This window comes from Pteronotus mesoamericanus, unplaced genomic scaffold (assembly GCF_021234165.1).
Source record: "Pteronotus mesoamericanus isolate MK-2021 breed Mesoamerican mustached bat unplaced genomic scaffold, CSHL_Meso_final contig_317, whole genome shotgun sequence".
NCBI lineage: Eukaryota > Metazoa > Chordata > Mammalia > Chiroptera > Mormoopidae > Pteronotus > Pteronotus mesoamericanus.
The window spans coordinates 459,409-474,075 of NW_026555133.1; the positions used below are offsets into that span (position 1 = coordinate 459,409).

At 56.5% G+C, this 14,667-nt stretch overlaps 1 protein-coding gene across 1 annotated transcript; it reads left to right on the plus strand.

The window, feature by feature from the left end:
- The first annotated feature begins 850 nt into the window (after positions 1–850).
- On the plus strand, positions 851–13,097 carry LOC129072171 (arachidonate 12-lipoxygenase, 12R-type). Its single transcript, XM_054575590.1, has 15 exons — positions 851–997; positions 2,452–2,656; positions 6,320–6,401; positions 6,517–6,603; positions 6,728–6,850; positions 7,175–7,278; positions 7,600–7,772; positions 8,014–8,157; positions 9,114–9,317; positions 9,556–9,642; positions 9,963–10,132; positions 10,388–10,509; positions 12,286–12,386; positions 12,563–12,733; positions 12,918–13,097. The coding sequence occupies exons 1-15, from the start codon at positions 851–853 to the stop codon at positions 13,095–13,097; spliced, it is 2,100 nt and encodes a 699-aa protein (XP_054431565.1).
- Positions 13,098–14,667: the final 1,570 nt, after the last annotated feature.

Consider the following 14,667-nt stretch of genomic DNA (forward strand, 5'->3'; position numbering starts at 1 on the left):
CTTCTATTTTTGTAGTCAACCCCAATCTCCCCTCAGCTAATCCTGACTCAGCAGAAAACAACAAACTCCTCCCCCCCACCCCCGCCCCTCCCTGATCGTCTCTCCCTGGAGCCTCTCTGTGCTCTAGGGTCCCTGAGCTCTAGCTTCAGCACCCGCCACACTTCCTCTCTTGGGCTCTGGATGGGCCAGAAGGATGGGCCAGGCTTCCCGCTGAGGCCACTATGTGTTCCATTTCCCAGCGAGGAACAGCCAGGCAGCAGGCCAGCTGCTCAGAGGGTTGGCGCTGCACTCTCTCCCCTAGCCCTCACCCACGGGGGGCCCCAGAACCAAAGCCTGTAGCTGACTGCCCACAGTTCTGCTTCGCAGGGATGCCCAGTTCTGTAGCCCATGGGGGCGGGCAGAAGGAAGGAGCTTATTAGGTTGATAAAGATCTGGGGCCCCGCCCAGACCCCTCCCCCAACTTCCCTGGGGCTGTGGCTCAGGCTGGACTGGCTCCCCCGCCCTGAAGTCTTTTTCATCCAAGGCATCTTCCACCGCCCTCTCAGAGGCAGGCCAAGCGCCTCCTGTTCCTCCCTGCCAGTTCCCAGAGGACTTGTAGCCCAAACACCTGCTCGGGAGCACGACCTCACCCCAGCCTGCCTGGCTCCCATCCCGGCCGCTGAGGGCAGCAGCTTCTCCAGGTTCTAGGCTGCTGGGGGGGCCAGTCGTCCCTGCCTCACCCTGCCACCTCGGGAGGCTGGCCCTTTCCACTCCTCTCCGTGTCTGGCTTCCGCCGCCTGGCCCGGGGCCCCTGTGCGGCACTCCACAGGGTTGGCATTGAGCCCCTCCTCCTGCCTCCTGAAGAGCAGCCATGGCCACCTACAAAGTCAAGGTGGCCACTGGTGACGACCTCTTGTCAGGAACGATGGACTCCATCTCGCTGACCATCGTAGGGACCCAAGGAGAGAGCCACAAGCAGCTGCTGAACCACTTTGGGAGGGACTTTGCAACGGGGGCGGTGAGTGTGCGCGCGCGACTGTGTGTGTGACCGTGTGAGTGTGTGAGGTGTGTGTGAGTGTGTGGAGTATGTCTGTGTGAGTGTGTGCGGTGTATGTGTGAGTGTGGTGTGCATATGTGTCAGTACAGAGTACGGATGTGTATGTAACATGTGGTGAGTGTGTGTAGTGTGTGAGTGTGAGTGTTGTGTATGTATGTGTATATGTATGTGTGAATGTGTGTGTGGTGTGTGTGTGGTGTGGTATAGGTATGTATGTGTGTGAATGTATCTATGGTGTATGTGTGAGTATGTGAGTGTGGTCTATATATGTGTGAATGTGTGTGGTGTGTGTATGTGAGTGTGATGTATGTATGTGTACATCTGTGTGAATGTGTACTGTGGGGTATGTGTGAGTGTGGTGCGTGGTATATGTGTGACTTGTGTGATTGTGTGTGAGTGTGTGTCTGGAGGGACGGAGGTGTGCAGACAAGGATGACAGAGCTTGGCCAGGAGAGGCTGGGGAGCTTGGGAGAGATCTGACAGCGCCGGGGCTCCCAGGGGACTCTGGCTGCCCCTCACCATGGACCTGGCTGCCAACCTTCCTGGTCTTGGGCCAGTCTTCTTCCCTGGCCTGTTGCCTCTCATCCCTTTTTGGTTATTCCTCATCTCTTTCCCCTCTCCCTCTTCCCCTCTCTCATCATTCACTCTATATCCCGCATCTCTCAGCCCTCCCCTACTCCCTTTACCTCTTCTTCTTTCTCATCCCTTTCCACTCCTTCCCTCTCCCATTTCCTCTTGCCCACTCTCTCTCATTCCTCTCTCTTGTGTTCTTACCTACTCTTCCTAAGTTAAGGTGCATCATAACTGGCTTAAATTCACACTGGAGACTCTGTGACTTCAGATGACACCAGACCAGCCTGCCCAGTGGTGGCCTGCCTACTCCATGATGAAAGGCACCATTTGCTGGGCCCCTGGCCCTCAGCCCTGCTTCTGAGTCAGGTTCAGTAACCTGCTGCTATGTGACCTTAATAGGTCACTCTGTGCAGCTACGCGGCCATTTCTGAATCTGCACATCTTCATCGATAAGTGGGAGAAGGAGGGACTGGCTGGACCACTTCGGCCTATTCTAAGACTGTAGGAGGCTTGAGGAGTCTTGGACCCCATTTGGGTCCCTTTATATAACAGCCCCTGGGGTCTGTACAGCTCCTGCGGTGTCAGATGACTGGGGAGGTGAGTGAGAGGGTGGGACGTCAGGAGCTGGGAGTGGAGAGAGGCAGGGCCTGGGTCCTGCCCTGCCCTGGGTAGAGGGGCCCATCAGGGACAGTCAGGTTGGAGGGGTGGGAGGAGAGCCCAAAGATCAGGTCAGCCCGGTCCAGAAAGGTGAGCGTCCCCAGCTTGAGCAACGTGAGAAGCTAGACCAGGAGGAAAGCCACGGTTGAGACCTCCATGCTTAGCTGGCTCTGTGCCCTGCCCAGGTGGATAAGTACACTATCCGGTGCCAGCAGGACCTGGGGGAGCTCATCATCGTCCGCCTGCACAAGGACCAATACTCCTTCTTTCCTAAGAACTCCTGGTACTGCAAATATGTGCAGATCTGTGCGCCCAATGGCCGCATCTATCACTTCCCCGCCTACCAGTGGATGGATGGCTACGAGACCCTGGCTCTGCGGGAGGCTACAGGTAGGCTCTCACCATCCCATCCATGCCAGTAGGCCCCTCGCTCTAGCTAGAGCACTCCAGCATGGCCGCTCCGGACTCCCCACAAGCTAGCCAGGTGCCAGCCCCACAGGGACTCCTGGGAACTGCTGCCCCTCTCACGTTCTCCTCTCAGTCATCACTGCTGTGCTGGACCCAGCTCGGGCTACGCCCTGAGAAGCAGCGATGAATAAGGCATGGACTACCCTCAGGATCTTAGTCTCGCAGGCTCTGGCAAAAGACAAGAGTGCTCTCCATTACCTCCACTGTCCTCCCCTGGATTCCCGTGGGTTTCTCAGCCATTCTAAAAAGACCCCTTGCTACTCTGGGTACAGGCTCAGGACTCTGGAGAAATGCCCTATTTATTCCAAATAGCATGTAAAGCTACTCCAGAAAGACCCCGTTACCTCAATAAGGTTCTGTTATTGCAGCAGGAGGCCTTGTTACTCTAATCAGGTGCGCCAGTACTCCAACTGTGGTCTTGTTTTTTCATTAAGAATGTTAGCCCTTAGCCCTGACTGGTGTGGCTCAGTTGGTTGGGCATTGTCCTGCAAAGCAAAAAGTTGCAGGTTCAATTCCTGGTCAGGGCACATGCCTGAGTTGTGGGTTTGGGCTCTATAGAGGCTTGTATAAGAAGCAACCAATCGATGTTTCTCTCTCATTGATGTTTCTTTCCCTCTTTCTCCTTCCCTTTCCCTTGCTCTAAAAATAAATAAATAAAATCTTAAAAAAAGAAAAGAAAAGAAAAGAAAAGGAGGCTGTTAGTTCAATGGTTCTCCATGGTGCTATAACAGGAGAACTTGTGCCTTATTATGATACCCTGGGTTTCTTTTTATACAATTTTTTATTATTTATTTACTTATTTTTAGAGAGAGGGGAGGGGAAGGAGAAAGAGAGGAAGAGAAACATCGATGCACAAGAGACATGTTGATCGGTTGCCTCTCGCACACCCTGAACTAGGGACCTGACCTGCGCTCAAGCATGTGCCTGATGCTGAGCAGCCTCAGCCAGAGCCCTGGGTTTCTTAATGAGCATTCTTTAGACTGATGGGGCATTTTGTTGCTCCAAAGGACTCCTTGTTACCCCAACAAGACGCCCTATTTCTCTAACAGGACTCACTGCTTCTTCCAAAGGCCCCCTTAACCCACTAAGGCTCCATGCCACTTCCATAGGAGGCCATGTCATTCATATGGACTGTGGGGGTTTTCCTTGGTGGCCCGGCTCCTTTTCCTGTAGCTTGGTGGCTCCCAAGGAAAAGGGACATGACCTGAGTGCCTGTGCTCTTTATGTCCACCCCTGACAGAGCCCTTGTCTGGTGGCTTGGGCCAGCTTCCCAATATGTGGCTGCTTCATAGGAACTGCAGGCCTGTCCTCTTTTGTCCCCTGGCTCCACCTCCGAGGTTCTGCCGGCCTTGAGGTGGGTGGGAGGGGAGGACAGAGCTGAGGGGCCCAGGGGCCTGGAACTCCACCCTCCCCACCGCTGACCACCCCACTTGTGTCTCTCATGTCCCTGTGGCGAGAGTCTCTTTCTGGGAGGAGGGCGATGGGGCCTGAGCTGGGGAAAGGAGAGTCGGGGTAGAGGGAGGCGGGTGGGGAGAGGTGGGAAAGCCAAGCGGGGGTTCTTACTGCGGATTTGAAGCATCTTCCCACAGTGATAGGTCTGAGTGACACGGAAGCCCAGGACAGGAAGGGTGACACTAGGTGGCAGGGTAGGAATGGGGTTGGGTGGGGCAGCTGCCACACAACACCAGGGCAGGGAGACTTGAGTCACCTGCTGGGCTCTTGAAGCAACGAGGTTCCCACTCTAGGAATGAGGCTGAGCTGGGGCTCTGGGTCGCACAACTCCAGGGGGAGCTGTTCCCCAGAACACAGCCTGAGCTGAGGCAGATGGAGGAGGGAGAGGCTAACGAAGGGGGCCTTGAGGGAAAATGGTGAGACTTTAGTGATAGGCCCTTGTCAGCCTGGGACTACCAGCCAGGATGCTGGAGAGAGATGAGCCTGGATTTGGGTCTCAGCTCCACCACGTACTAACTGCACATGCTGGCTATACTTCTATATCCTCTTAAGCCTCAGTGTCTTCATCTGTAAACTGGAGCTAACAGCAGTATTTACTTCATAGGGTTGATGTGAGAATCCAATGAGACAATCTCTAAGAGGAGTTTTTAAAAGGCTTAACAACTACTGGTGGCTGTTAGCTGGCAGTGGCTGAGTGATCAGAAGGCTGCTGTCTGGGTTCAAATCTCAGCTCGCTGTTTTCTCTGTAATATGAGCTGTTTTTTCCTTGTAAAATGAGCGTGACAATATTGTCCCTTAGCTGAAACTGTGGGGGCCAGAGATGTTTTGAAATTCAGATTTTAGAGAATGGCAGTTTTACGCTTATCTTATACATTAGAATCAAAGAGGAGACATAGGTGAATTACATGAAATTCATTGGTGGTAGATTAGGGAGGCAGGAAAAAGCAAGGCAGGGAAACGTCTGAGATTGGATAAAGATCAAAACAGAGAGACATATACTTCTTTTACAGTGGCAGGTACAGGATAGTTAACAATGAACATTTCCAGCACCTAAAGATGGTGTGGGGGGAGCAAGATAGCAAGGAGGGGTCCTTTGGCCTGGTGCTCTGGTGTGAGGTCATACCTGAGGGATCCGGAAAGGAGATCACTCTGACTTTCCAAAGGTTTGCTATCTTTGATGCAGAAAGACAAAAACAGGCTTACTTAAGAGAAGGATTGACCTTTGTCAAGGAAACTTACAAGCTAGAATGTGACTACTCAGTCAGACTACCATGATCTGCTTTCAGTTAGGAATGTTCAGACCATCCTACGTGGTACCTTTCTGCCTCTGAGTCTGTAAGGTCCACATGCAGACTTCCCCTGAGCTTGTAAGGTTTAGTATGTGGCCCTTTCAAAAAGAAAAAAGAAAAAAAGATATTCAGATTTTATTAAGAAGAGATATATAAATGTGATACACACGTATCTTTATCTCCATATATCTTCTATACATATACACACACCATGTGTTATGTGATATTTTCACTAGGGCACCCCCTAATCAAATATACTAATATCCTGTGTGGCAGCAGCAAAAACTATGAATAGTTACACCAAGTGAGCTAAGTGAAGACTGTCTATAGCCTCAGGTAAATGTTGAGCAGGTTTTTCTGACCAAGGAATTTGTGCTTAACCTGTTGCAGGGGGAAAAACCAACAACAACCTGATTTGTATGGCTTGTTGGCTTTTGGAATTGTCGAGGGCAGGCTGTGAGCATATAAGAGTAGTCACCTGCCTTAAAAGGTTGTTCTTGTGCGGATTAAATTATTAATATAAAGAAAGTGTTTAGAAAGCGCCCCATCCCTAGTAAGTGCCAAATGACTGCTGTTAATGTTTCGGTGGGTCTGGGAGAGGGGCACCCCTGCAGCGGCAGGGCCCAGCTTGAGGGGAGAGGTGGGTGGTCCCTGATCCTTTTATTTCAGTTTTGCGCGGGAGAAACACCCTCCTTCTCCCAAGGTAAGCCTTCCCCATCCTTGACCATGAGCCCCTGGAGCCAACCTGGGATGCAGGAGCTGAATTCTGATTCTTGAACTGGGAGGGGGGCAGGCAGATACTGGGGGTCTGACCTTGACCCCCCTCTCTTTGGTTTCCCTACAGGAAAGACAAGAGCAGACGACACCCTCCCAATCCTTCTGGAGCATCGACAGGAGGAGATCAGAGCCAAGCAGGACTTATACCAGTGAGCGGAGGGCGGCAGGGGCTGCGGGAGGTCAGGGCGCCAGTGACGGCTTTGCCCTCTGCCCCTGGGATGGTGCATGGGCATCTGGGCTCACTCTCTCAGCTTCTCTTTGTAGCTGGAGGGTCTTCGTTCCTGGCCTGCCCAACTACGTGGACATCCCCAGTTACCACCCTCCGGTCCCGAGAAACCCCAACCGGCCTGAGTAAGGACCTGAGGCGGCCCTGGGGCCCTCCCGTGGCGGTGGCGGCGGCTGACGGCTGGGCTCTGCCCCTTCCTCCCGCCCTGCACCCCGGGTATCCTCCCCAGACCAGCACTTCTTCTTGCAGGTGGAATGGCTACATCCCTGGATTCCCAATTCTCATCAACATTAAGGCCACCAGGTTCCTGAACTCGAATCTGCGCTTCTCCTTCATCAAGACAGCCTCCTTTTTTGTTCGCCTGGCGCCCATGTGAGTGTGTGAGTGGGGCGGGGCGGGGGGGGGTGTTATGTAAAGACTGCCCCTCTTCCTCTGCTCCGTACCCACCTCCCCCACAGCCCCGAAGGTTACAATGGCCAGAAAGGTAGAGGGATCTGCTAAGACAGGCCAGACGAGGCCGAGGCCGAGACCTAGAAAGACCTTGAGATATGGGCCCAGGGACCTGAGACCCAGGGGTACAGAAAACACAGATTTTGAGACTTAGAGGCCTAGCTGGGTCGTGGCAGCTTCGACCCTTTCCCACCCTGCACTTGGCAGCCTCTCTGATAGCTTTCCCTTCGAATCCCATCCCCTAAGGTCGCTGAAGCTCAAAGTCCAAGGCCTGCTGGACTGCAAACAGCCGTGGAAGAGACTGAAGGACATTAAGAGAGTTTTCCCTTTCTACAAGACTGTCATCTCAGGTATGGGGTGGGGTGTCCTGAATGGAACACAGGGAGCTTAGCGATCTCTGGCGGAAGAAACTCAGAGATTCGTCCAGAAGGCCAGGCCCAGGAGCAGCTGGGTGGGAGGGTGGGCGATCCTGAGGCAGGATTTGCGAGGTGGGTGGGTACACCCTCCGGGATCTTCTGGGGAAACGTTGTCCTGGGCCACTCCGGCAGCTTATGGGAGGCTGCGGGCTTAGGTTTCCTCTCTGGTGTCCATTGTCTTCCTCTGGGCTTTGGCCCCGTGGCTCTCTGTCCCTGAGGGGGACCAGGTGTGATGCTCCCGCACCATCCCACCAGAATATGTGTTCGAGCACTGGACAGAGGACAGTTTCTTTGGGTACCAGTACCTCAACGGCCTGAACCCAGGCCTGATCCGCCGCTGCACGCGGATTCCCGACAAGTTCCCCGTCACAGATGACATGGTGGCCCCCTTCCTGGGCGAAGGAACGTGCCTGCAAGCGGAGCTGGAGGTGAGGCCTGGCCCGGCGGAGACCTCTCACGGCCGTGTGGCCTTCCTCCCTCCAGGGCATCCCCTCTCTCCCCACCTTCCCGCCTGCAGAGTTCCACGTCCCCCGCCCCACCCTGCAGGCACCCCCCACTTGGTTCCTGGCCACCCCCTGCATCTGGGGGACCAGAGCACTCCATACCCCAGGTATGGGTCATGGGTGCCCCATGTTGGTGCTCTGCCCGCCCATGGTGGCTCCCTTCCAGAAGGGGAACATTTACCTGGCAGACTACAGAATCTTGGAGGGCATCCCCACCATTGAGCTCAATGGCCGGAAGCAGCACCAATGCGCCCCGCTCTGCCTGCTGCACTTTGGACCGGAAGGGAACATGATGCCCATCGCCATCCAGGTGTCTGGGGGGCAGGCCGCCCGCCGTGTGAGCATGTTGCCTGTGTGCAAGTTGATGTATGTGCATAAATGTGTGTGTGCCCTTAGGCGAGTGTGTGGTGAGTGGGTCAGCATCTGTGTGTCTGCCTGTGAACCTTATGTCCCCGTGCACCACCTGTCACTGTTTGTGCCTGTGTGAGCGTGCGCCTGTGTGTGTAAGCATGTGTGTCCATGGGAGTATATGCCCCTTTGTGTGCCTCTGAGAACATACCTATGTTTATGTATATACCTGTCAGGGTGCGTGGCTAGTGGTGAGCCTGTTGTGTGGTCCTGGGTTCAAGCCTTTGGCTGGGTCTCCACGTACATCTGTGTGCTGCCCCTGTGTGCTACCCACGTGTGAACATGGGCTCCTGTTGGTGCACTGTGTGTGCAGTCGGCATGCTGTGTGAATAAGCATGGCAATACTGAGCTCATCAGACCTTGCCACTGCCTTGAGAGTCTGGTCTGACAAAAATGGAACAGAGGTGCTTCCTTCCCAGAGGTCCCCACTAGAGTCATGTCCAAATTAGAAAAGGTCACCCCTCTGGGGGGGATCAGTCAAGTCCTGATGCTCCTGGCTTGTTAGTGGAACAGCTTAGGCTAGATTTAAGTGACCCCTGACCCGTGGGGGCTGGGCATCCTTGTGCAGTGCGCAGCCTGCACGGCTGAATGGGGAAGCGGCTTGTGAGCTGATTCTTGAAGAATCAGTGGGAGCTGCCAGGTGGAGAAAGAAACAGGGGAAGGTGCTAGAGGCAGTGAGAAGAGCAAGAGCAAATGTTAGGAGGGAGGAAAGGCCTTGGTGTGCTCCGGGGAACGGGGGGACTGGAGTGTAGGGAGTGGAAGTTTTACCGCCTCAGGCTCCCCTTAGTCTCCCTCCTGGGGACCTTGTATGTGTAGGTCCCTGCCCTCATCTAACTGTCCCTCCTTCCCCACTCCCAGCTCAGCCAGACCCCTGGGCCCAGCAGCCCCATCTTCCTGCCCAGCGACTCTGAGTGGGACTGGCTGCTGGCCAAGACGTGGGTGCGCAATGCTGAGTTCTACTGCCACGAGGCTGTCACCCACCTGCTGGGGACCCACCTCATCGCTGAGGCCTTCTGCCTGGCTCTGCTGAGGCAGCTGCCCATGTGCCATCCCCTCTACAAGGTATGGGCTGGGCTGATGCCTCTGTGAAGCATCGCTGCCCTCAGGAAGCCACCTGGCTTGCTCAGCTCTCAGAGGGATTCCAGTTAGACTAGGGGAGGCAGCTGGGGACCCAAAAGAGAGGGCGTGGGGTGGGGACTTCCCAAAACGAGTGGGTCTGATGTTGCAGAAATGGGGTGCTGAGGCCCTCTGGGGGATAACTCCAGTTCTCTTTCATCGTCCTCCTTGCTTTCTCTCACAGCTCCTGATCCCCCACACCCGATACACTGTCCAGATCAACAGCATCGGGCGGGCCCTCCTCCTCAACGAGGGGGGGCTGACTGCCAGGGTAAGACTGCTGCCCCCACACCAGCAAGTTGTTCTCTTTCCTTCTGGCCTTTGCAGTGAGACTAGCAGCAGAGTTTCCCACTTGCCGTTAGTTCAGGGGGAGCAGGGAGAGAGGGGGCTGGTTAAAGTAGGTGCCGTGTCTACAAAGGCATGGTGGCAAGCGCTGGGCGTGCTGACTGGAGTGCGGGGATTCCGGGGGTGGGGCAGGTTGGCGAGGGGTTAGAGGAGCACTCAGGGCCTGTGTGCGAGACAGGCGTGAGCTTCATCAGGGAAGACCTGCAAGGAACCTGCTGGCTCCAGCGTCTGCTTCCTCCCCCACAGGGCACGGGTCTGGGCGTGGAGGGCATTGCTGAGGTGATGGTGCGGGCTCTGTCGCAGATAAACTACGACAGCTTCTACCCCCCCAACGACTTCATGGAGCGCGGGGTTCAGGACCTCCCGGGATATTACTACCGTGATGACTCCTTGGCGGTGTGGGACGCACTGGAGAGGTTAAGATCGGCACGGCAGTGGGTAGCCCTCAGGGCGGACACCCTGAGATGTTGGAAGGGAGCCCTAAAGTACCTGAGCTTGGGCCTGGTGCCATCTTCTGTCTCGACAAGCTGCCCTTGCCATTTCTGCCCCACAGGACCTGCCCACCCACAGGCCAAGGGCAGCTCTGGGGCCAGGGCATCCTGGGAAAAGTGGGAACCGCAGATGGGGAGGGCAGGGGGAGGGTCCAAACTGAGGCCCTGCCCCCTGGTCAGGTACGTGACAGAGATCATCACCTACTACTACCCGTGCGATGCAGCTGTGGAGGGTGACCCGGAATTGCAGTCCTGGGTGCAGGAAATATTCAAGGAGGGCCTACTGGGGCGTGAGAGCTCAGGTAGGAGCCTCGGCACCTGAGCATCCAGCTCAGGGGTCCAGGGCTTCAGGGTGGGCCTGCCCGGGCTGGGCTGGAGCACGTCTCACTGGGGGCTGTGGGAGGCCAGATCACTGCCCCAGAATTTTGACGGGGCCCTTCCCTGCCCCTTGCAGCAGCATCTCAGAGAGATTGGGGAGGAAAGCATGGCTGGTCACTGGTTCCTGTCTGAGTTCAGGGGCTGTGGATCATCTCTGTGGAGACCTGGAAGGGTCCCAGTCCCCCACCCAGAAGCAAGCCTTTGTGGACCGAGAAGTGGGGCATGAGCTCAGACAGGAAAGGGCAGAGTGTGCTGCAGGCCGGGGAGCGGGTGGGGCGCTGGGGTGGGCTCCGGGAGCGGGGAGAGCATTCGACGTCATGCCACTGCACACCCACTCAACATCCATGAACGCTGTGCTGGTTATTGAGGAGACAAAAGGGAATGAGAGAGGTGGAGGTGCTGCCTCAGGGAGTTCACAGCCTGGCAGGGGGTGGGGTGGTCTGCTCAGCGGCCTGGGCAGTCACGTTACAGCAGGACCGGCGCAGTTTGGTGGTGGGGATACAAGCCCAGGGCAGGCACCTCACCCAGTTTGAGCAGGGGTGGTGGGTAGAGAGCGGGAGTGGGTAGCAGCAAGCTAAGATCTAGCTGAGATCTAATACCTTAGCTAAAAGCTGGTTTCCCCAGGGGGCGGGGGGAGGTCAGCTGTGAGATGACAGAGGTGAGGCCAGAGAGTTCTGGGAGCTGCTGACCGGAGCTGAGAATGGGAGCTGCGCAGGCTCCTGGCGGGGCTAAGGCTGACAAGAGCAGGGGCCAGGCTGCACAGGATCGATAAGGGGTTTGGAATGACTCTGAGCACCAGAGGGAGCTGTGGCAGAGGGAGGTTTGCAAGATCAGATTTGTATGTTAAGAGTATCAGGCTGCCCGTTCAGTAAGGGGAGAGTCGGAAGCTGCTGTGGTGTCCAGGAGGGAGGTGGCAGGGACCTGACTAGGGTGGAGATGCAGAGAATTCTAGAGAGAGTTGGGAAATAGAAATGACGGGACTCGGTGATTAATTTGGGTTTGGCGGGGAGGGGGGAGGGAGGGACCAAGAGCGGCTCTCAGGTTCAGAGGTTTCGAAACTGGGTAGATGGCGCGAGTCACTTCTTGAGCTGGGGGCATAGAGAGAGGAGGGCTTCAGGGAGGAAGATGACTGGTCTGGTTTTCTGGTTTGCTGGTTTGCATGTGTCGGCCTTTTGGAATCTGGGGTCGCCATGGCAACTAGGGCTGGCTGCTTACGTGGAACAACAGGGAAGAGAAGCAAGAAGCTCGATTAGGTATAAGACCAAGAGCCAGGCTACTGAGAAATATATCTGGACTGAGCAGTGTCTCAAAAAAAGTGCATGTAGTGGGGAGCGGATGAAGAACTGCAGTCGGGGGAGGAAAGCCAAGATCCTTCCAAAGCCTCCCCTCCCTGAGACCCGGGCCCAGAGAGCTCCCGCCAAGGTAGCAGGAGGAGAGAGCTGAGGGCCCCATCTCAGGCGGTGCATGGAGCAGGCCTAGACGACGTCCAGCCAAGGCCAGCAGAGGCCTCTCACCAAGGCTTGTGGTCTGGACTCGGGGAATGGGGTTGTGGCCATAGGAAGGCCAAGCAGGATGAGGGCAGGGATGTGGCAGTTGGAAGTGTTGGCAGCACAGGCTGAGCAGGGCTTGGTCCCGTCCCCTACCGGCCAGTCAGGACCAGGGCAGGACTGACACGGCCTGGGCATTTCCTCTCCCCTCAGGCTTCCCCACGTGCTTGCGAACGGTGCCGGAGCTGATCCGGTATGTGTCCATCATCATCTACATCTGCTCTGCCAGGCACGCAGCTGTCAACACAGGGCAGGTACTTGTGCTTCCCAGCGCCTGCCCCAGCCCCGGGCCCGGACCCAGCCGTGATCCCAGCCTGAAGCTCAAACCCAACTCTAGCCAGCCCTGACCTGCCTCAATCTAAGTCCAATTTAAGCTCGAGAGTCCCTGGGTGCTCTCTGACCCGCAACCCCTCCTCTACTCCACCTCCAGCTGGAGTACACCTCCTGGATGCCCAACTTCCCGTCATCCATGCGGAACCCACCGATGCAGGCCAAGGGGCTGACCACTCTGGAGACCTTCTTGGACACATTACCGGATGTGAAGACCACGTGCATCATCCTGTTGGTGCTCTGGACGCTCAGCCGGGAGCCCGACGACAAGGTGCCCTGGGGCCTCCGGGTGCAGGTTGGGGTGGGGGAACTCGGAGCATAGGCAGGGGGCAGGGAGCTGGCGCGGGGCAAGACAGGAGGGGTGTGTTGTGTGTCAAGGGAGGAAGGTGGAGACAGAGGTTCCTGAAGGGGAAGGGAGGAGGGGTGGGGCCCAGCTGCTCGTTCTGTGCCCACAGCGGCCCCTGGGCCACTTCCCGGACATTCACTTCGTGGAGGAGGTCCCGCGCAGGAGCATAGAGGCCTTCCGCCAGCGCCTTGACCAGATCTCGTACAACATCCGCCAGCGCAACAAATGCCTCGCCATCCCCTACTACTACCTGGACCCCGTGCTGATCGAGAACAGCATTTCTATTTAGGACAGCTCTTTTTGCCCAGCTTCTCCCCGCCCTGCGCCTGGCTATTTAAAAAACAAACAAACAAAAAAACCATAAAACTTCAAACGCAAGCCCTGGGTCTGTTACTGAGCGCAGCCGTTTAAGAAGGACCAGACAGAAGTGGAAGGTGGGGGAGGGGAGGAGAGCGGGGAGGGAAGGCAGGAAAGGGCCGGAGCCGCGCTTGTAAGGAGATACTGCTGCCCGCCAGCGCGGGGCCAGGTAGGTGTAGGGCCAGGCCCCATTCCGCTCCCTGATATCCCGTGAGATAAGGGCCAGGCGATTGTTATAGGCGGTGACCGCCCGCTGCCCTGCCTCCTCGGTGAAGTTCTCGTCGGGGTCGGTGCCCAGGTGCCGCTAGGGACGGCGGGACAGAGGGCTGGGACCTCTGACCCACGAGGACGCCACTGCCTCATCTTTCAACGCAAAGCGATTCTGGCCCATCGTAAGTCCCCCAACTTAGGCACTCAGACCACCAACCACCCCAGCCCACCGGAAGATCCACTCAACCAGCAAACCACAACCCGAGCCCCTTCCACCTAGGCACTTGGACCACCCAAGACCTGACCAACTTGAAGCATAAGCCCCTCAGCCACCCAGGCAAAAGGCTGCCCTAAGCCCAGTGGAAGGGAAATCCAGGCCCCTATAAGCTCCATCTGCTAGGAATCCTGCTGCCCTAAACCACACCCTCAGAAACGCATGTCTTTGCAGGCGCTTCCCTCAAAGAAGGGGCCCAACCTGCTAGGTGCCACTCCAAGTAACCCATTGTCCCGAGACCCCTTCCTCAGGAGAGCGCAGGAGCCTGGCAAGTGGCATTGACCTCTGGGAGTGAGGCCCCAGATCTGTCTGGTGGGCCGGGGAGCCCCATGGTGGTGGAAATATTGGGCATCCAGGCGCTGAATGCAAACTGAAGCCCCACACTCAGTAAGCACAGGGCTGCCGGTGCTCCGGCCGGGTCTGCTCCTCCTGTGACCCGCGCCCCGGCTCTGGCACGGGCTCACCCGGCTGCTGTTGACAGCAGCATGTTGGGCTGAGCAGGTGACGATGGTCACGGTGAGATATTCGATGAGGCCAGTGCAGTTGCCCAGGGCCCAAAGGACCCCTGGACGGGGGTAGGGGGAAGAGAATGGAGCTGAAACCCAAGGGGCTGCTGCCCTGGGGATGTGGGGTCTAGAGGATGGAAGCCTGGGATGGACGTTTCACCTGAGCTCATGTGGCTTAGAAATCCCCCCCGGACGGTCTCCCTGACCCAGGCCTGCCGCTCCGAGTCCCTGCTCACTGCCCGGTCATCAACGGTATCAGACACAAAGCTGGGGATCCAGGAATACATGGTGACTAACAGTTGGGAAGTTATGCCGCCCATGAGTGAGAAAAGGTGCTGAGACCAGTTGTCCAAAAAGAAGGAAATGGGCCAGAGAAGGAAAATGGCCAACATTTCATAGGCCACTGAGCTGAGCTTCAAACCTGGAGGCTTCATCCCCCTCAGGGGCTGCCAATCCAGGGCCCGAGAGCCAGAGTTGGTTCACAGATGTGTTTTGAATGACTGTCAAGGTTT